This window comes from Vitis riparia, chromosome 2, assembly GCF_004353265.1.
Source record: "Vitis riparia cultivar Riparia Gloire de Montpellier isolate 1030 chromosome 2, EGFV_Vit.rip_1.0, whole genome shotgun sequence".
NCBI classification, from domain to species: Eukaryota; Viridiplantae; Streptophyta; class Magnoliopsida; order Vitales; family Vitaceae; genus Vitis; species Vitis riparia.
The window spans coordinates 9,328,794-9,351,165 of NC_048432.1; the positions used below are offsets into that span (position 1 = coordinate 9,328,794).

The window sequence follows — 22,372 nt, forward strand, 5'->3', positions numbered from 1 at the left end:
GGAGGCTTGCCCTTTGGAAACGTCAATATCTATCCAAAGGTGGGAGAATTACTCTTATAAGGAGCACGCTGGCCAGCATCCCCTTGTATCAAATGTCGGTTTTCCATATGCCTAAGTCAGTGGCAAGGAGGATTGAAAAGCTTCAAAGAGACTTTTTGTGGGGTGGAGCCAATGGGGGGAATAAGGCTCACCTAGTCAATTGGGAGGCGGTGTGCGCGGATAAAGAAAAGGGAGGGTTAGGTCTAAGGAAGCTTGCTTGCTTGAACAAAGCTCTCCTAGGCAAATGGATATGGAGATTTGCGCGTGCTAAGGAGGAGCTTTGGAAAAAAGTGCTTGAGGCTAAGTATGGGCAAGGGGAGTTTGGGTGGAGGACAAGGAAGGCAAATGGGGTGCTTGGAGTTGGAGTTTGGAAGGAGATATTGAAGGAGTCCACTTGGTGTTGGGAAAATATGGTGTTCAAGGTGGGAAAAGGCAATAGAATAAGGTTTTGGACTGACTGTTGGTGCGGAAACAATGTGCTGTCCCAAGGCTTCCCAAACCTCTTTTCCATGACTGCCCATAGGAATGCTACAGTGGAGGAATGTTGGGATCAGAATGTGGGTCAAGGAGGGTGGAATATAAGGTTGTTAAGGGACTTTAATGATTGGGAGGTGGGCTTGGTGGACAATCTCCTAGTTGAGTTGAGGGATTATAGAGTAAATTTGGAAGATGACTCGGTTTTTTGGAAGAAAGGTGAGGACGGGCTGTTTAAAATCAAGGAAGCGTATAGCGTGTTGGCAAATACTCAAGGAGCGGGCTTTCTTCATAGCAATGTTTGGGTGGACAAAGTTCCAACCAAAATTGCTTTTTTTGCGTGGGAAGCTACTTGGGGGAAGGTTCTTACTTTGGATAGGCTACAGAGAAAAGGATGGCAATTACCTAACCGGTGTTTTTTGTGTGGGTGCGAAGAGGAAACGATCAATCATATATTAATACATTGTACAGTGGCAAAAGGGTTGTGGGACATCATTCTTGTGTTGTGTGGTGTACAGTGGGTTTTTCCAAATTCTGTAAAGGAGGTTCTTAGTAGTTGGAAAGGCTCTTTTGTGGGGAGAAAAAGGAAAAAAATGTGGAAATCCATTCCGTTATTCATTTTCTGGACTATATGGAAGGAGAGAAATAGGCTAGCGTTTAAGAGGGGAGTGTTGGCTTTTCAGAAGTTAAAAACTTCGTTTGTATACAACATTTGGGGTTGGGCTAAAGTGTACATTGATATGGAGTCGAATTCTCTTAAAGGTTTCTTGGAGTGGTTAGCCTCCAAATAGGGGTTGGGTTGTTTTGTTTTTTGTTTTGAGGGGGTGGTAGTCTCGTATACTTCCTGTATGCTTTGAGGCTTCTTTGCCTTTTTTTATATATTCGCTTGCTTATCAAAAATTTAAATGGGTTGCCCAATGAGAGTCCTAAATACGTAGAAGGAAGTCTCCCAATCTGATAACCCAATTCATACACTAGAACTTCCATATTCTCTATCCTTCCAACTGGAATAAGCTCACTCTTTCTCAAATAGTTTTTAGCCTAGAGATAGCCTCGAATCACAAGAGAATCCAATTCAAATGCAACAACTGCCCTTCACTTGCCCCTCAAAAAAGAATGGCATCATCAACATATAAAATTGCAATTGTAGCTAACCCAAATAAGAAAATATGCAAACTGCAAGTTCAGTTGACCATCCACTGAGGCTTCAAAGAAAGGAAAAATTAAAAAATTACATACTGATAGTGTCAACTACCAAGTGGTATTCTTATCTAGGCTGGTCCTATTTCTGAAGTTAGACCACCAATTATTAGGTGATGTAATCTACCATAAAAAGGGAAGTTGCCAGATTCAAATGTAATTTTTTTTTTTTTGATAAGTAAATGGCAATACTATAAATATAAAAGCGCCAAAAGGGGCACACCAAAGTACACACAGTGTATACAACGGTTGCCAAAGAGCACCAAAAAGGATAGGGAAAACAAAAATACTCCCTCCTTCAATCCAACCCCAACCAATCAATAAAATCAACTAAGGACGTAGTTGTATTTTCTATAAACAAATTAGACCAAATGTAAAATGAACAAAATTACTCCTTATAGACCCTTTCAAACTTTTTAAAGAAAGATAGTTAGGCATATCATCTACTCATTTGCTATACAAGCAGTATCCAGATGTTTCTATAACACCCTGCAAGCGGCAACATAAGCTAGAACACGAGTTTAGTTTAAGAATACTTATTTACTGCATTTCGATAATTCTGATAGAGTTCCTCCATCCCTGAAGCAACATTTGGAGGAAGCCTGCCAGCTTCTGTTTCCTCCCTGATTCCAGCAAGTAATGCTGCAATGAAAACAAAACAAGAAAGTGAGTCCTCCAGATTAAATTTCAAAATAAAGGCATGCTGCAAACAGAAATGATTATATGTATAAAAACTTTATAAAATTATTTGAAATGTTAAAGGCAAATCTTCATTCTTAAATATAGGATTGTAATAATTAGTTAATTATTTGCTGAGCTATTATATCATGAAAGAATAACTACACACAACACAACTGAGCAGGAGAAGATAGAAATATAATGGGTGCTGGATAGCTAGGTTATAATTTATTAGCATAACAGTTGCTTGGTCAAGAGGAAATGAAAAGAAGAGAATAAAAAAGAAAGAGAAGAAAATAAGGCATGGCTGCTATAACATTCAGGCTAACCCTAAAGTTTGTTCAAATACATTGTTATTGCAACTATATCCTCAACTTATAGACTTATTACACCCTCAACACTGCCCCTTAAGTTGATTTGTGTATATCATGCATGTCAAACTTGTTGAGCACTCAAACACATGAACTGTCCCTCCCTTTGCAAAGAACACCACAAGTTGATCTTGGCTTTCACAAATAGAGAACAAATCTTCCCAGAGTTTATTTTTTCCCCTTTTTATAACTTATTAATCCACCTCAATATGTCCAGTCTTATCACCGGTGAATTGGATTATGTGCTTGATAATTGCAGGCTTATTATTACAATATGAACTCATGGTAGCTTAACCTCTAAAATCAGTCTTTTAAAAAGAATCTCCAATCAAATAACCGCATAGATACCATGGATTACAGTAAACTCAACTACCAAGGACTGTTTGTTTACTTCTCCAACTTAAAAGGTTCTCACCAACAACAGCATGATAATTGAAGGTTACTTTTCTATTTATAATGGATCTAGGACAATCAGCATCCATATTGACCTTAACTCTCATGTGATTTGCCTGTACTATCTCTTGCCAAGAGTCCAAGCCATGTCTTGAAGCACTACTTTTCATCTTCCATTTTTTTTTTTTTTTTTCATATCAGAAACAAACAATTCCTTTCACTGAATTGTAAAAGAATGCAGCAGAGAGGGACAAGCTATTCTTTACAAGATGCAAACATCCTTTAGTGCTTCAACACCCCACCTGGAACTACCAAATAGTGAGAATTGGGTTAATACATAAATTGACTAATGAGAAATGAATAGATCAATCTTCCCACAAGTCTGTAATACATAGCCACAGATGTTGGGGAAATTATGCCTTCATCACCCAGCCTGTAATTCACCTTAATTGGGGTATATATTTGTCCATGTTCAAGTATCCCACTTATTTTCTGTAAATCTACAACATAGTTCCTCTATCAAGAAAAAAATACATTTTCTAATGAGTAAATCAAGTAAATATAAAGCATTGACATGAAGGAAGAGAACTGAGTACATGGAAAGTATCCGGAGCAAATATATATATATATGAGGGGGAGAGAGAGAGAGAGAGAGGAGAAACTAAAGGCCTATAAGTGAAAAGGAAGGCCTTAAAGAAATACATAAACCAGATGACAACCTGTAACACCCCATCTTTAAGTTAGGGTAAAGTCATAATTTTATTAATTAAGAAAATAAAATTTTGGGCTAGTTAAAAATGATAGGGCTTTAATGTTGGGCTTTGGGCTTGGCAAAACTATTGGGAATTTGTAAAAGAGTTAGTCATGGAGATGTTTAAGGAGTTCCATGAACAAAACTCTTTTTTAAAGAGCCTCAATACCACGTTTCTGGTTCTAATACCAAAGAAAGGAGGGGCTGAGGACCTTGGGGATTTTAGACCTATAAGCCTATTGGGGGGCTGTACAAATTGATGGCTAAGGTGCTAGCTAATAGGCTCAAGAAAGTGATTGGAAAAGTGGTCTCCCCTTATCAAAATGCTTTTGTGATGGGTAGACAGATTTTGGATGCCTCCCTAATAGCAAACGAGGTGATTGATGCTTGGCAGAAAAGAAAAGAGAAAGGGCTTATATGTAAATTGGATATAGAAAAAGCATATGACAACATTAACTAGCAGTTTTTGATGAAGGTAATGCAAAAGATGGGGTTTGGGTCAAAGTGGTTGGGATGGATGTGGAGATGCATCTCTACAGCTAAATTTTCAGTTTTGGTTAATGGGGTGCCAACAGGCTTCTTTCCGAGTACGAGACCCCCTATCTCCTTACCTCTTTGTTATAGGAATGGAAGTGTTGAGTGCTCTCATTAGGAGGGCTGTTGAAGGGGGCTTCCTTTCAGAATGCAGAATCCGAGGAAGAAGAAGGTCGAATTTGAATATTTCTCACATTTTTTTTGCTAATGATACAATTGTTTTCTGTGAGGCAAAGAAAGAGCACCTAACTCACTTAAGCTGGACCTTATTTTGGTTTGAAGCCGCATTAGGTTTAAGGATCAATTTGGCCAAAAGTGAAATCTTCCCAGTTGGTGAGGTGGAAGAGGTTGATGTGATGGCAGTGGAGTTCGGGTGCAGGGTGGGTTCTTTGCCTTCTTCTTATTTGGGACTGCCTTTAGGGGCTCCTAACAAGGCTCTTTCTATGTGGGATGGGGTGGAAGAGAGAGTGAGGAGGAGACTTGCGCTTTGGAAACGTCAATATATTTCCAAAGGCAGGAGAATCACTCTCATAAAGAGTACAATGGCTAGTATGCCCATTTATCAAATGTCTCTCTTTCGAATGCCCAAGGTAGTAGCAAGAAGGTTAGAAAAATTACAAAGAGACTTTCTTTGGGGAGGGGAAAACTTGTAGAGGAAAACCCACTTAGTTAATTGGGAGGTGGTTTGTGCGGATAAGGAGAAGAGTGGGCTAGGCTTAAGGAAGCTAGCTTTCTTGAATAAGGCCTTGCTTGGAAAATGGATATGGAGATTTGCTTGTGACAAGGAAAATCTTTGGAAGCAGGTGATTTAAGTGAAATATGGGCAAGAGGGCCTTTCTGGAGGACAAATAAGGCTAATGGGGCGTTTGGAGTAGGGGTTTGGAAGGAGATTTTGAAGGAAACAGATTGGTGCTGGGAAAATATAGTGTTCACAGTTGGAAATGGCAATAAAATCAGATTTTGGACTGACCATTGGTGTGGCCGTACAACGTTGTCCCAAAGTTTCCCACAATTATTTGTCGTGGCTGCACATAAGAACGCCACAGTGGAGGAAGTTTGGGACCAGAATTTCGGTCAGGGAGATTGGAATCTAAGATTCTTTAGAGCTTTTAATGATTAGGAATTGGATTTGGTAGGAAATTTGCTCCATGTCCTGAGGGGCTACAGGCTAACTTTGGAGGATGACTCAGTCTCTTGGAAGGGTGGAAGAAACGATCAGTTTGGAGTTAAGGAAGCGTACAGTTTACTGGTTAACCCCAACGACACTGCCTTCCCGAAGAATTGCAAATAGGTGGATAGAGTTCCAACCAAAGTCGCTTTCTTTGCTTGGGAGGCTACGTGAGGGAAGGTGCTTACTTTAGATAAACTCTAAAAAAGAGGGTGGCAGCTCCCTAATCATTGCTTTTTGTGTGGTTTTTTTTTTTGATAAGTAAGCAAGATATTCATAAAAAAGACTAAACGCCACAAAGCATACAGGGAGTATACAAGACGGCTACAGCCCAAAAACAGAAAAAGGACCAAAAAGAACTACCTCCCATCAAGTGGAAGCTATCCACTCCAAGAAACCTATAAGGGAGAAAGACTCCTCACCTAAATACACTTTGGCCCAATTCCACAAGTTACAAACAAAAGAATTCTTTAATCTCTGAATTTTCAACTCACCCCCCCTAAAAGCTAATCTATTCCTCTCCTTCCAAACCGTCCAAAAAATACACAACGGAATGGATTTCCAAATTTTTTTCCTTTTCTTCCCTACAAATGAGCCCCTCCAGGAGATAAGAGTCTCCTTTACAGTTTCTAGGAGGACCCACTTGATATCTATCAACCCAAAAATAATATCCCAAAGGACTCTAGTCACTATACAGTGTAAAAGAATATGATTTACATTCTCTTCTTCACAGCCACACAAAAAACAACAATTTGGAAGTTGCATCCCTCTTATCTGGAGCCTATCCAGAGTGAGCACCTTCTCCCAAGTGGCCTCCCAAGCAAAAAAGCAGACTTTAGTTGGCACCATATCCACCCATATCTTTTTTGCGGGAAACACTGTATCATTAGGTTTATCCAACAGCCTATAAGCATCTTTAACCCTGAAAAAACCATTTCTTCCTTGCCTCCAATTAACAGAGTCATCCCCCAGTGAAGGCCTATGACCCCTCAAAGTATAGAGCAAATCACCAACCATATCCAACTCCCAGTCATTGAAGTCCCTCACAAAAACAAGATTCCACTCTCCTTGACCCGAATCTTGATCCCACATTTCCTCAATCGTGGCGTCTCTATGCGCAGCAAGGACAAAAAGATGGTTCAAACATTGGGACAACGGAGTATCAGTGCACCAACTATCTTTCCAAAATTTAATTTTGGAACGCTTCCCAACTATAAAAGCCAAATTCTCCCAGCACCATTCTGATTCTTTCATAATCTCCTTCCAAACCCCTACTCTAGCCGCCCCATTGACCTTCTTAGACCTCCAGCCATGTTCCTCCTACCCATATTTCGTAGAAATCACTTGTTTCCAAAGATTATCCTTTTCACAAGCAAACCTCCAAATCCACTTGCCCAGCAAGGCTCTATTCAGAGTGGCTATTCTCCTTAACCCTAGCCCACCATTGAGTTTTTCTGAACAGACCACATCCCATTTAACTAGATGAACTTTTCCCTCCAAGTGTCCACCCCCCCATAGGAAATCTCTTTGGGTTTTCTCCACTCTTTTAGCAACGGACTTGGGCATACAGAAGATAGACATTTGATAAATTGGCATACTAGCCAAGGTACTTTTTATGAGAGTGATCCTCCCCCCTTTGGAGATGTACTGTCTTTTCCAAAGCGCAAGTCTCCTCCTGACCCTCTCCTCCACTCCATCCCATATAGAAGAAGCCCTATTGGGGGCCCCCAAAGGGAGCCCCAAATAGTGAGAGGGCAAAGACCCCACCCTACACCCTAACTCAGCTGCCAACTCAAGAATCTCCTCCACTTCTCCAACTGGGATGATTTCGCTTTTGGCTAGATTAATACGAAGACCCGAGGCCGCTTCAAACCAAAAGAGAATCCAGCTTAAATGAGAAACTTGCTCTTTGTTCGCCTCACAAAACACAATTGTATCATCAGCAAAAAATAGGTGGGAGATATTCAATGAAGTTCTTCTACCACCCCGAATATTGCACCCTGTTAGATATCCCCCCTCCACCGCTCTCCTGATAAGAACGTCCAGAATCTCCATTCTCATAACAAAGAGGTAAGGGGATAGAGGATCCCCTTGACGAAGCCCTCTAGTGCTAGGGAAAAACCCAGCTGGCACTCCATTAACAAGAATAGAGAATTTAGCAGAAGACACACAGTTCCACATCCATCCCACCCACTTGGTCCCAAAGCCCATTTTTTGAAGGACCTTCATTAAGAAATTCCAATTGATGCTGTCAACGCTTTTTCTATATCCAATTTGCAGATAATGCCCTTTTCCTTTCTCTTCTGCCACGAATCTATCACCTCATTAGCAATTAAGGATGCATCCAGAATTTGTCTTCCCATAACAAAGGCATTCTGAGCACCAGATACCACCTTACCAATCACCTTTTTGAGCCTATTAGCTAAGACTTTAGCCAAAAGTTTATAGAGCCCCCCCAATAGGCTAATAGGTCTAAAGTCTCCCAAGTCCTCCGCCCCGCTTTTCTTAGGAATCAACACCAAGAAGGTGTTATTGAGGCTCCTAACAGAGGAATTATGCTCATGAAACTCTTTAAACATCTCCATGATCTCCTCTTTGGTAAAATCCCATGCGTTTTGCCAAAAGGCTACAGTAAAACCATCCGGGCCTGGGGCTTTATCCCCATTCATCTCCATCAGCGCCGAATGAATCTCACTCTCTGAAAATGGGACTTCCAGACTCTCTGCTTCTTGCTGGCTGATGCAACCCACCTGGATGCTACCAATATCCGCCTGCCAGACCATGTCTTCAGAAAGCACCTGCTGAAACGAGTTCACAACTCCTTCTCTCACCTCCTGCTCTTCTATCAGCCACTCCCCATTAACCTTAATTCTGCCCATAGAGTTGTTTCTTCGGTGTGCACTTGCCATTCTATGGAAAAACCCCGTATTTCTGTCCCCCTCCCTTAACCAAATCTCCCTTGAATGCTGTCTCCAATGGGCTTCCTCCAACAGAACCCATTTCTTAAATGCGTCCTTGGCTTCCTTTTTTAAATCAGCTTCCTCCACAGTCAAATTTCTCTCACTTTCCACCCGATCCCAAAGGTCTACTTGCTCTAAGGCTGCAGCTTTATTGGTCTCCAGCCTTCCAAAAACCTCTTTGTTCCAAACTCTCAGATTCTTTTTAATTTCCTTCATTTTAACATTCAATCTGAAGCTAGCGCTACCCCTGACTTCAATCCCCTGCCACCATGATCTCACCATGTCTTTAAACCCCTTAACCTTCAGCCACATATTTTCGAATCTAAACGGGGTGGGGCCTCTTCTAATTCCACCCCCCTCTAACACGATTGGGAAATGATCAGAAATTGGCCGAGACAACCTGATCTGAGTGACTCCATTAAACTGATCTAACCAGCTAGGGGAAACTAAAAATCTGTCTAGACGCGCCCACGCCTGATTATTAAGCCCCCCATTCCAGGTGAACTCTCCCCCCTGTAGAGGCAAGTCCACCAGCTCTAGTTCATCCACAGTCTCTGCAAATCTCCTCATGGCTGAACTGATTCTACTTTGGCTGCTCCTTTCTTGCTGAAACAGAATGACATTGAAGTCCCCACCAAGACACCAAGGATCGTCCCAAAGACCTCTTATCGCCCCAAGTTCCTCCCACATACCTTCCCTTTCCACTTTAGTAAAAGGACCATACACTCCCGTAAAAACCCAAGTAGCCCCATTTTCTATAGTCTTGAATCTACAAGACAATGTAAAAAGACCCTCCTCCCAATCCAATATATCCAAGACCCTCTTGTCCCACCAAATCAAAATGCCACCTGCAGCCCCCTCCGCATTAAGGGCTCTCCAATCTAAAAATCTCCCTGTACCCAGGCTTCTCACAATACCTTCCAACATCTCCTGAATCTTGGTTTCCTGAATACACATTAGGTCCACCCTCTAGCTCCTTATATAGTTCTTAATAATTTTCCTCTTAGAGCTGTCATTAGCTCCCCTCACATTCCAACTTATAATCTTCAGCTTCATTGGACAACTATCAGTTGATTCCCTTTGCCCTGTGAAGGACCTTTCTGCTTATTCCCCCCCTCATAATTGACAGAACATTCCAGCCTCTTTAGTTCCCTTTCGAATTTGGTTTTCTCCAAGAGCTCCTTGCTGTGAATCTTTTCCCTCCTCTTTCTGATTTTAGTCAGAAAATTCAATATCTCCCTCTCCAACCCCTCCGTAGAGAATCCCAGAAATTGACTAATTTTGCTAAGTTGCAGTCCTCCCATAGTTCCTCTTTCTCATTTTCGTTGTCTTGAGATCCTGATGCATCAGCATTCCCCTCCTTGCCCCTAACCTTGCCTCGGTTTTTATTGGCCTCTCCCAACTTCCAGGATCCATTCTCATTTTCGACATTCCCCTCATAGACTGTTAGCCAAGTTGACTTATCCCCCCATAACTCCTCCTCTATTCCCCCTGGATGATCGAAAGACCCCCCCTCTAGAGCCCGATCAAAATTAGAAGAGAGAGAAAAAGATGTCCCCATAGCCCGATTTCCTTTAGGATGGGAATTCAGGACATACCTCTTGGCTTCTTCTTCAAGCGCACGGTCAGTCAAGGAGAAGCCTTCATCCCTCTGTTCCCTTCTGATCTCTACTGCCTCCCAGCACATCAAAGGATCCTCTGGAGTGGATCCTATTTTGGAGATAAAACGGCCCAAAAAACCAGCCTTCTCTTGGGCAGCAATTGGGCCCTCCCTTTCCCATCCTTCCATTTCTGCACAAGAGTGGCAGCCCAGCTCAACAGCCCAATTAGATGGGCCTGCCTCTGACTCACCAGCCACCTTTGTTTTACCTTTTAATTTTCGGCCCAAAAGCCCATCTAGCTTAGTCAGCCCACCATCCTTCTCCTGCTCTTTAAGACTCATATTTGGGCCATATGAGAACGACCCAGCCATTTTGCCATCTAAATAGTCCCAGTTCCTAGGCATCGGGCCATGGACCTGGTTCCCGGGCTCTAAGCCCGGCCCATTCTCCTGCAGAGCCCTCCCATCATCTGGCAGGAGCAGTCCCTCGATTCCCGCTTCTCTCAGATCCTTCCCCACGCACTTCTCCGCGCGTGAGAACGTATCATCCTTGTCCTTGGTTCTCCTGCTGCTTTCCGCCGCAGAAAAGCTCCTTCTCACCACCGGTCTAACTTCCCACCACAGCGCCAAAGAGTAAACCTCCTCCTCTACCTGAATTTCTAGCATACTCGGTCTAAAATCACCTCTTAGTTTGACCAGAATCCTAGCCCATTGAATTTCCCCCATCGTCTTTGTCCGCTCATCAATTTCAACAAATCCCTCACATTCATCCCCTATTTTCTTCAGTATCGTCGGGCTCCATAGCGAGATTGGCAGACCAAAAATTTTAAGCCAGGCTTCCTGAATCATCTCCTCTACCCAACAGCCCGTCTTTGGATTCCAGAGGTCTAACCTTAAGTGGACTCCTCCTATTGCTCTGCTCCCCGATGAGACCACTCGGTGAGCCTCTCTTATATCTTCAAACTCCAACAAAACCCTACCTCATTCCAGCTTGGCCAACCCTAGCTTGCTTTTTAAGCCCCACGAGCTCGCCCAAAGCCTCCCCAGCCTCTCCATATTTTCTTCTTCCTTTTTGTTGGACTTCCAGCTCACGACAAGGCAGTGTTCCAGCTTCTGTAAATTTCCAGCCATCTCCTCCCTCAAGACATTCATCTTGATCGCATTTGTGTCGTACGCTTGACTGCTTCTGCGTATGACTTCACCAGAGAGGTTTTTCCGCCGGCCCGAACTTCCTGTAACTCCATTCTTCTTCCAGCCAGCTTTTCCATTTGACAGATCATCTCCGCCATATCCGTCCATCCTTTTCTGTCCCTCCTGCCTCTCGGTAAGAAGATGCAGAACCTTCTGCGTTCCAGATCGACAACCCCCAACCTTAAAAAACCACCCGCTCTGTTGAAACCCCGAGCCAAGGTGAACCGCTTGCCTCTTTCTCTCCACTCCTTTTCCCATCTCCCTTCTTCTTCGTCACTTATACAATGGATTAACCCCTCCTTAAAAAACCCTAAACTTTCCAGCCCTAAACGAACCCATGTCGAGACCCCCCGCTTCTTCTCCACGATGAGGATCTGACGCCGTCCTTTCCTTTCGTCCAGGGCAAGCTCGAAGGTGTTAGATTCCACCGAGAAGCACCGCTTTCGACTCGCCTCGCCGGACTCCTCATTGTCGCCGTCGCACGCGCCTTCACTCTCCCTCACGCCCCCTCTCTCTCTCACTGCCTCTCTCTCTCTCTCTCCCATCGTTTTTTAGCTAATATCATTATGCTTTTTGTGTGGTTGTGAAGAAGAAACTATAAATCATATTCTTATACACTGTATAGTGGTTAGAGTTCTTTGGGAAATTGTCCTAGTTTTGTTTGGTGTTCAGTGGGTCTATCCAGAAACTGTAAAGGAGGTCTTATTTAGCTGGAGGAGCCCTTTTGTGGGGAAAAAAAGGAAAAATATTTGGAAATCCATCCTGTTGTGCATTTTTTAGACAGTTTGGAAGGAGAGGAATAGGCTAGCCTTTAGGGAGGGTTCTTTAGCAATTCAGAAACTCAAAAATTCTTTTGTCTATAATTTATGGAGTTGGGCTAGATAGTATATTGGAGAGGAGTCGCTTTCTCTTATAGGCTTCTTGGAGTGGTTAGCATCCACTTAAGGGTTGGTGAGGTTTTTGGTTTTTTTTTCTTTTTGTTTTTGAGGTTTTAGCTACCTTGTATACCCCTGTATGCTTTGTGGTTGTTTGCCTTTTGTTATTATATTCCTTGCTTATTTATCAAAAAAAAAAAAAAAAATGTTGGGCTTTGGGCTTGAGTTGTACAAATATATATATATATATACATATTGGGCTATTCCTCAACATTCTATATAGAAGTTAGATTGTAGAGTTCCAAGGTGTTTCTTCATATCAATTTGTATACCTTGAGGTAACCACTTTTAACCTTGATCTAATAGTTTAGATTGATTTCATTTAGATTATTTGAAGTAAATATTTTTTTTAAATTGTTTAGTTTTTTTTCTAAATCTAGATGTATAATAATAAACCTATAATAATAATAATAATAAATAAAAAAGTATGTAGATAAATAAATCAGCATTTAGATGGATATAGAATTAATAAATCTTAAACCTAGAGTTATTTTGATGAGGATTTGAGAAGAAGAAATTAACCCTCGAATAAAAGTTTGAATTTTGTGAAAATATCTTGTGGATTTGTACTTTTTATTTTTAGAGAGTATAAAAAAAATTAAAAATAATAATAATAATAAATAAAAAAGTATGTAGATAAATAAATCAGCATTTAGACGGATATAGAATTAATAAATCTTAAACCTAGAGTTATTTTGATGAGGATTTGAGAAGAAGAAATTAACCCTCGAATAAAAGTTTGAATTTTGTAGAAATATCTTGTGGATTTGTACTTATTATTTTTAGAGAGTATAAAAAAAAAGTGTTAATGATAAGTGATAAGATCAAATCCCACACTCATTGATATTTTGTTACTGTGGGGGAAACTTTGAGAATAGTACAATGTGGTTATGAAAATTATTGTTAAGTGTATTTGGGGTTGAAAAACAATAAGACGTTGTTTGGAAATAATAGGTATTTTTTTCTTAAGCCTTGTAGGTTGCAGAAGTGTTTTTAGTGTGGTTTTGAGGTCTAGAAGAACTAATCTTAATAAAAGATTAAATAAATTATTTGGATGATTGGATGCTAGAAAAACATTAAGCTAAAATTCCCTAACAAAGAATGTTAGCAATTATTTAGAAAAACAAGTTAAGTCAACCTAAGTAATGGAAATTGGATATTTCCCTAAAGAAATATTAATTTACCTAATTTTGGTATAAGGTTAAATAATAAATAAATGTATACAAATGGTATCAAAGTTGATTCCCGACCCTAGTGTTATGGTTTATTTAGCCCTATAAGGGATGTTTGTCTATTTGGTCCCACAATTTCGTGGGACACAACGAGGACGTTGTACTTGCATGGGGGATACTTGTGATGCCTCACATTGGATAGGGGATAAAATTTCTAACGCTATAAATGTATGAGCTCCTCTTGACCTTGTAGACGCGTTTTAAAGTCATGAAGGCTCCTTTGACCTTAGAACTAACAACATCTACATGATTAGGTGTGAGTCGTTACAAAGGGTATCAAAGTTGATTCTCGAACCTGGTGTGGAGGTTTGTTTGGCCCTATGAGGTGTATTTGTCTATTTGATCTTACAATCCTATAGGACACAACGAGGACGTTGTGTCTGTATGGAGGGGTGTTTGTGATATCCTACATTGGATATGGTAGAAAGTTATCAATGCTATGTATGTAAGAGTTCCTCTCAACCTTGCAGACATCGTTTAAAGCTATGAGGGCCCAAGACGGATGATATCTACATAGTTGGGAGCGGGATGTTTCAAATGGTATCAAAGTCGATCCTTGACTTCGGTATGAGAGTTTGTTTAGCCCCATTGGGGGTGTTTATCTGTTTGGCCCCACAATCCCGTGCAACACAATAAGGACGTTGTGTTTGCATATTGGGGGGGGGGAGGGTTGTTTGTGATGTCACATATTAGATAGGAGAGAAGGTTTCTGGCGCTATATATGTATGAACTCTTCTTAACCTTATAGATTTGTTTTAAAGTTGTGAGGTGCAGGTCATTACATTAAAACTTATCCTAATGCCTTTATGTTTGACAAACGAAGTATTACCTATAAAAAAAAAAAAAAAAATGTTTGACAAACGAAGTATAATCTACCTAACTATTTTAAAAAAAAAAAAAAAAAATTGTTAGAAACAAAAAATGTGTTAAAAGTATAGATAAAGAAAAAAAAAAAAAAGGATGAGGAATTCTCTCTAAAATACAACAAGTTGATCAAAAAGTATGTTTGAAGCCTACAAAATACTAAGTAAACCTATACAATAGTAAATTACCACATGGGAATATACAAAAAATAATTCATTGCTCCAATATTTAGAATAACTTTCCTTCCAAGCAAGATCTACTCAATGCTCCTTTCCTTGCTAACCCACGCCTTTTAATCTAATTATGAGTAAGTACCTTAAAATAATTTCTCCTATTAACCTAATGGCTTAATTCAACCAACATTGAGCATATCTAATATAGCAAAGTACAAAATTAAGAAAGGTTGGTGTAGTAAATGCCAGTAATGATGGTTAAGTGAACCATGCCATTGAGGGAATAACCATAGGATAAATCACCTCACTTATAAAAATCAATTTTAAAATGTAACAGTAACACTAGCTCATAAGAGGTCCCACTTACCTAGAAGTTCATTTCCTCAACTCCTTCATATATACATATACATTTTTTGTATTCTATTTTTTGATACATAGGAAATAACAATTTAAAAAAAATGAATAAGTAACAAAGCATGAACATCATAAAAATCTAGAAATTTATAAAAGAATAAAAGAAAAAAACAACACAATCACTTTATAGTAAGGAAATTCATGGGTAAATGCAGGATCAATGAACACCTAATCGATATCAAAATATCTCCATTTTCTCTCAACATAAGCCTAACGTTAAGACAAAATAAAACAAGACAGAGAACATCAAGAACTTCATAAAACTCTAGAAACTCAAAAATAAAATTGTGTAAAAAAGTCTATATATAGATTCATGGGTGAATGCAGCAGCAATGAATACCAAATTGACATCAAAATGTATCCATTTTCAGTCAAAGACCGCAACATAAGCTTAGAAATTAGAATATTTATATAATAAATAAAGGTTCTAAATGTTAAAGTTTTCATGATTTTGAAACTTAAAAACTGATCTAACCCAACCATCTGACTTCACAGTGTCAATTCCCTCATCATTTCAACACAAAGGAAAACAAAAGATTTAAAAAAATTCAATCTCACTTTCCTTTCATTCCTCTGCAACCAAACCTAAAACAAAAATAAAATTCTGATATAAGATGAAAATTCATGGACCAAACTGTAAATGCTCTGGAAAGCACTTACTATAGATTTATTCCTTTTTCTACTTCTGCTTCCAAGTGCAGGATAACCCCAAGGGGATTCCGTAAATATTCCATTCCAAAAATAGAAACAATTGGGATTTTTTTGGAGATTGGATGCAGTATCTCAGCATATGAAGAAAAATAAGATTTGACAAGTTTCAATATCACTTGATTCACAATTTCTCAGCAGCCAAATTTCTATCCGACATAAAAATATATTCATTTTCAAAATATTTAGAAGCTGAGATCTGAAATCTTCAATGAAGATCTAAATTTTAAAATTTTCTTTATCTCACATCATAACTATTTGGCTTAGTTTATTCAAGTTCCTTAACCTTTCAACACACACAAATAAATAAATAAATAAATAAAACAAAATATATAATAAATCTAAATTCACTTTCTTTTTCATTTCTCAGCAACCAAACAGACACAGAATCACAAAGTAATGACTATATCAGTACGAGTACCAAGAATAACACTCAAATCCCTTACTCTTCAGCCCCGTTTTCATTCAATATATTCAACATCCAGACCTTAAATTATAACTCAAGATTCAGAATCGTGAATAGTAATAACCCTGAACCTGAAAATTTTGATCATAACACAACTATTTCACTTTTCAAAGTCAAGTTTCACATAATTTTAGTACCCAAAACAACGACAACAACAACTTCAAAAAAAAAAAATATTGAAGTTTTCAGAATTTTCATTTCCTTTTCATGGCACGACTCTTTGATTTAGCAAGAGTAAGAGTTCCATATTGTTTTGACGTGCGAAGATCACACCGTTCAGGAAAATTTTAATTCCATTTTTCTTTATTTCTCAGCAACCAAAGGGAGACAGATTGACATATTGCCTTGCCTTCTCAGCACAAGCATCAAGAGAAAAGCTCTAACACTTGAATCACTTATCCTCCTCCTACATTTCTATTCAATTTTTTAAACTAAATATCAAGATTCTAAAAAACTTTTCATACTCGTACAATCAGAAACAGAAACAACACAGAGATCTAGTCTAACCGAGGTAAGTTCCCCATCACTTTTAAGACACGAAAATAGTGAACACTATAATTTTATTTACATTTCTAAGAAACCAAATGGACATACATTCACATAACATCTACCTTCCTCAGTCCGCGCATCCAGAAACGTGTGGGAGCGATTGAGCCCCTTACTCTCCTCTGTCCCCTCGCCGGAACCGGAAGCCACTACCGCCACGCCGGCTTCCTTGTCCTCGACCAGCTCCGCCATGCTCCGGACTTTGGAGGCGAAGGTGAGCGCACAGGGGAACCTCCGGGCGGTGGACCGAGCGAAGATCGATGAGGTGAGCTTGGGAAGAAGAGGAAGCCTTGAAGAAGAAGACAATGAAGAGGAAGATGAAACCCTAGATACGGAGAAGAGTGTGTGATGTTGAGGCGACACAGAGAGGAGCAACATAGTCTGCTAAAAAGAGGAAGAGAGGCGAGAGGATTAATGCGGGAGGCGAGAACTCTTATCTGGGAGAAGGTTGCTTTCATTGGTTAAGGGAGACTCAGGTCTGGTGTTCGCACGTGCTTTCTTTCCTCTGCTGACGAGTCTTATCGGGACACGTGGAAGTGAGCGACGGTGTACATTTGGCTAGATTAAGCCAAAAAAGTCTTGCCACGTGGAAGATAAGAAGAGTGTCGCGGTTTGATTTTTGTTATTATTAATGGGCAAAATAGGCATTTAACAGGAAAAGAATTTCTATCCAACTTGTCTAGTTCGTACAAGAGAACAATGATTGATGTCTTAGCAACATAATTTCCCTTTTTTTTTTCCTAAGAAATATATACTTCATTTACCTTTTATGAGCGTGATCGTAAATTGAAATATAGGAAAAAAGAAATCAAACTTTGAGGGGTTGGTGAGATCCATGATGGGTTTTTTAACATTTTTTACCTCTTTTTAGGGTTTTGTTTTAGAAATGAAATATGTCTCGGGCACCTCGATTAACCCTATGGGACCTTGAAGTTAAGGACTGGGTAAACCTCCAATGGCCCTAAGGGGGACTCGAACTGGTAACTATTAGGAAGTAAACCCAAGATCGGACCAATTGAGCTATCCCTTATGGTTAAAATTTGAACAAATTATAAGCTTAATCTACAATATGTTTTCTTTTAAGGTCTCGTAGTGTTGAAATATTTGGATGACTTGCATCTTCTTGTATGTATAATACTTATCTTTGTTTTGATCAAAAGTAAATATCTAATATAGTACATAATATCTCATACATAAAACTACCTATTACAGAGGCATATGGTATTGTCTTCATGCGATCTTTCTCATTAGATGTCTTAGGACACTTTCATGAAGCTTGAAAATATTTTAAGAAAATTCAACCTATTTGTTATATTAAAGTGTTAATAGTGTATAAAATAGTGCAATACATGAAATGAAAAGGGGAAAAAATATCATTAATGTCATCCTTTATTTTGATTACAAGGAATAAAAAAATTGGATATTACGTTATTCAACATTAATTGCGTATAAAAACCACTTATCAAGGTGATAGTAATGCATAAGAATGTATATTTGAAAAGAAAAAATTATATTGTCAAACTCCTTTCTACTTGCTTGGGTATGTGCATTAAAAATAATATATGTAATAAGACATTACAAATTATTACTAACCTGTCACACTCTTTTAATTTAGTAACATCCTTACGATCGATGAATTTTTATCTAAATTATTTTTTTCTTAGCATTCAAAATCATTTTCTAATTATAGAAAATATTACAAATATTAGTATGTGATATTTTATCTCTCTTTTGATAACAAGAAGCAAATGAGCTTACCTAAAACATGGTTTGTAGGTAGCATCTTGTATGAAATTCAGCTAGCATGCTTCCAAGTTTATTATTTATAGTTTCAAAATATGTTTACTGATAGTAATGACATGAACTCAAGCACTAAATCTACACGAATAAAATATATACTTACAACATTCAAAAAATTGTCTTATCATAATGACTTGAAATCCTCTTGAACTTCATGTATATGCTCGTAATTGACAAGAAGCTCTATTAAACAAAAATTATTTTTAAATGATATGAGACATATATACATATCATCACATAAACTTATTAAAATATGTGTATGATTGTTAAGTAAATTATAAACCTTGTTAGCAATGATTTATTGAAAACATGATAACCAACAGGAGCCTCAAGTCTACTAAATGATTGTGATCCAACACGTTTTCGTGAACAAACATAAGGATTGACTATATGGAAAACAATACTCATAACTAGTAGTATTATTTCAATTATTAATAAATGATGTTTTGCCAATGATAAGATATTATTCGATAAGATGTATTATGACTCGCATGTTTTAAGCTTTTCCATTTTCACTAAATTCTGAAGCAATATGAAGCCTTGAATTTACTAAGTTTCCTATCCTTTGATGCATGTATCTTCATGATGTGAATTGGAATTTTGTGCTTGTATTGGTTTTTAAGAAGCAAAAAAACATTAATACACATGCATGTATTATGCAATGAAGAATTAGTAATAAAAAGTACACGTTATGATTAAATATTCTTTTTCATTATCATTGTTTTGTCTATTGATTAAAGTGGTACAATATCATCACTTTTTTAACAAAAGAAGTCCACTTCTTCTAAAGTAGGAGATACTTCATTCTCTTTCAATCAATTTCTATTTTGAACACTTGCCATTCTTTCAATCGATTTCTATTTTGAACACTTGCCATTGAAGATGTGTTATAATCTTTTTCTTTTTCTTTTTCTCCTTTTTTTTTTCTCTTCCAAAGATTTCTCACATGAATTTATGTTATTCTTTTTCTTTCCCTTTCTCTTTCAAAGATGTTTCGCTTGAAGTAAGAAAAAGTTATTTGAATGTTGTGCATTTGTCTTCAAAATCATTGAAAGTACTAAAGTAACTAGTACTAGTTGTACAACTACACAAATCAAATACATGTAACCTTATTTGTTGAAAAGCTTTATTCATTTTCGTGAAGTTTCCTTCATCAGCTTAGCGATATGTAAGATGATAATATAAATGTTTAGTACTAATATTTTTATATATTAAAAAAATTACAATACTTATTTCCTTCACCACATCTCCATCTATTGACATTTATGTTGTGCCATCATTTTTACCGTCTTCCTTTCTATCTTCTTCTATTCTCACCGCATTTTTCTCCATTTGACCATCTTTCCCATGTTTGATAACTCATATTTTCCCTTGCAATATGTTAATGAAACATTATTTAATATCACTAAAGGCAAAATAAAAAATTCAAGTAGATTAATCAATACACATGAAGTTTTCAATATTTTACATTGAAATAATGTCTTGAAAACATAATTTCAGTAAAATACACTAAAATCATGTCTTCAAGTCACTATAGTAGCAACGTACACTAAAATCGTATATTTAAGTTACAACTATAGCAAAATATAGTAAAATCTTTAAAGCGTTGTGTTGGTGCAAAGTGTTAGAGATTTGAAAATATTTTTGAAAGTGTTGTATTTTAAAAGATTTTTTTTTAAAAAAATTAAAAATTGTGTTATTTAAAAAATAATAATAAAAAACTCATTTTTTCAAGTATTTGTCACATCCTACTCGAATGAGTTTGAAATAAATATAAATGAATTTGAAAAGAATTTAAAATTTTCTTTTAAATGCATAATGGATTTAGGATGGCTTGGTGTCTTGCCTCAATTATATGTAAAATAAATAAAAAATTATTTCATTGAATTTTTTTATTTTAAACCTGAGTTACAAATATTTATAATATTTATCTATTTATAAATTTTATTTATTTTAACACAATTTAAAAATTTTAAACTAAAAAAATTGAAAAAAAAAGTTAAAAAAATTACAAATTATTTATTTAAAGAATAGGTGGGCCATGAGAATGTCCTACCCCCTCTCCTCCATCTTATTTAATTTAATATTAATTTATTAAAAGGGATATGAAATGATCCTAATTTTATAAATCCATCTCTTTTCATGTTTAAATTTGAAAAATAATCTATTTTTTATATTAATGCTTTTCAATCCCTAGATTATTTATAAGTTTCAATAAAGAAGATTATTTTTACAAGAAAAACATTAGGATATTTATACTAAAAATGGGTATTTTTTAGGTTTAAAAGATATGGAAAGTTAGATTTATAAATTTGGAATTATTTCATCATTTTTAATCAAATAATCTTTTAATTTATTTTTTGGGTGAGTAGGAAAATGGATATAAATAAAGGGAAAGAGGTTGGGAGGAATGACTTGTCCCATGGATTGCCATCCCTAGTCTCCTCTTTCCCCATTCAATCATCACTCTTTATCTTCACATGTTGCCCATGCAGTAAGATAAGGTATTAGAAAATGTCAATGGGTGGAAATCAAACCAAAAAGATATTCACATGTCAACAGAACCAACTACGCAAAATGTGAAATGGGTTGTAGTTGTCATTTACACAAAAGGACGAAGGGGCTTTGACCTACCATCCACCTTTTCTGCATTCAGTAGTTTGCAACTTGTCATTCAGGAAGCTACCTTGAAATTAAGCCGCTGGACTTATATTAACTAAGACAATATTTAGACCATTTCTCTTACCTTTCTCACTAAGTTTGTTTTAGATGGAGGAGTCCGGTTCCACTCTGATTGCAGCTGAAGGTGCTAATATCACTCACATGGATGCTAAGTTTTACAAGGCTGCAGCACATGGCCACATCAATATACTTGAGCAAATGTCAGAAGATGACATCCGATTCCAATTGACCCCAAAGAAGAACACAATCCTCCACATTGCAGCCCGGTTCGGCCAATCTGATTGCGTTGAATGGATCTTACATTTTCATCGGTGTTCTTCTCTACTGCGACAGCCCAACTTGAAAGGCGACCTCCCACTTCACATTACAGCAAGGGAAGGCCATTTTGGGATGGTGAATGCTCTCGTTTGTGCTGCAAAGGCTCTGAATGAGGAGATAGAGAGTGGGGTTGACGCAGATAAGGCGATGTTGAGGACGATGAATTTGGAGAAAGAAACAGCACTCCACCAGGCAGTGCGGCATCATCACCCTCAAGTGGTTAAGTTTTTGATTGAGGAAGACCCTGAATTTACTTATGGTGCTAATGTTAGAGGTCAGACCCCTCTTTACATGGCTGTTGAGAGGGGATTTGGTGACTTGGTAGATATGATCATATCAAGATGCACTTCAGCAGCTCATACTGGTATCTTGGGTAGAACAGTTTTGCATGCAGCTATAGCTTCCAATGACCAAGGTAGGATAAATATTTGATTCTCTTCTTGGATTTGGATTGCTTTGAAAAAAATGTAAATGGACAAGGTATGAATGTGATGATGTTTTCTGGAGTTATGAAATGGTAATTAATTTATTAGGGTGGGATCTAAAATTGAATTCATTTTCTATCTACAACATAAATTTCTCTCTTGTAAGACATGATGGACCTCTGAAAAACTCCTCCATGGTGGTGCTAAAGTGAATTGCTTCACATCTAAAACTTAGATCTTCTATTTCTTTTGATTGTTGAAAACAACAAAAGACTTGCTAAACAGTCGACTTTCTTTCTAATAGTTAAGATGCATGTATAAAGCAGATGGGTATACCTTGTCCATTCACTTAAAGTAAGAAAGGTTGAGGATTTTTTTGTGTAGATCCAGAAATTTTACAAAATATGAGAGGCAATATCATTGGAAAAAAAACATATGGGTAGGTCAATT

General features: G+C 37.7%; 2 protein-coding genes across 3 annotated transcripts in view; one reads left to right on the forward strand and one right to left on the reverse strand.

Moving 5' to 3' along the window:
* LOC117929257 (glycerol-3-phosphate acyltransferase ATS12, chloroplastic) overlaps nt 1–17,128 on the reverse strand; it is a 55,777-nt gene extending 38,649 nt beyond the window's left edge. The window contains exons 1-2 of one of the 2 annotated variants that reach the window (XM_034849537.1): nt 16,763–17,128; nt 2,258–2,355 (exon numbers count right to left, since the gene is read on the reverse strand). In XM_034849537.1, the coding sequence (XP_034705428.1) occupies nt 2,258–2,355; nt 16,763–17,075 (411 nt within the window). In that variant the 5' untranslated portion in view covers nt 17,076–17,128. The remainder of the gene's footprint in view (nt 1–2,257; nt 2,356–16,762) is intronic. The other variant, XM_034849529.1, reaches the window with a different exon arrangement.
* Nucleotides 17,129–21,266: 4,138 nt separating this feature from the next.
* On the forward strand, nt 21,267–21,929 carry LOC117930233 (ankyrin repeat-containing protein At5g02620-like). The gene has a single exon (XM_034850781.1). The coding sequence runs from the start codon at nt 21,267–21,269 to the stop codon at nt 21,927–21,929; it is 663 nt and encodes a 220-aa protein (XP_034706672.1).
* Nucleotides 21,930–22,372: the final 443 nt, after the last annotated feature.

Bases quoted from the DNA above. Each gene is read 5' to 3' on its own strand.
- LOC117930233 (XM_034850781.1), top strand. From the start codon at position 21,267: ATGGAGGAGTCCGGTTCCACTCTGATTGCAGCTGAAGGTGCTAATATC.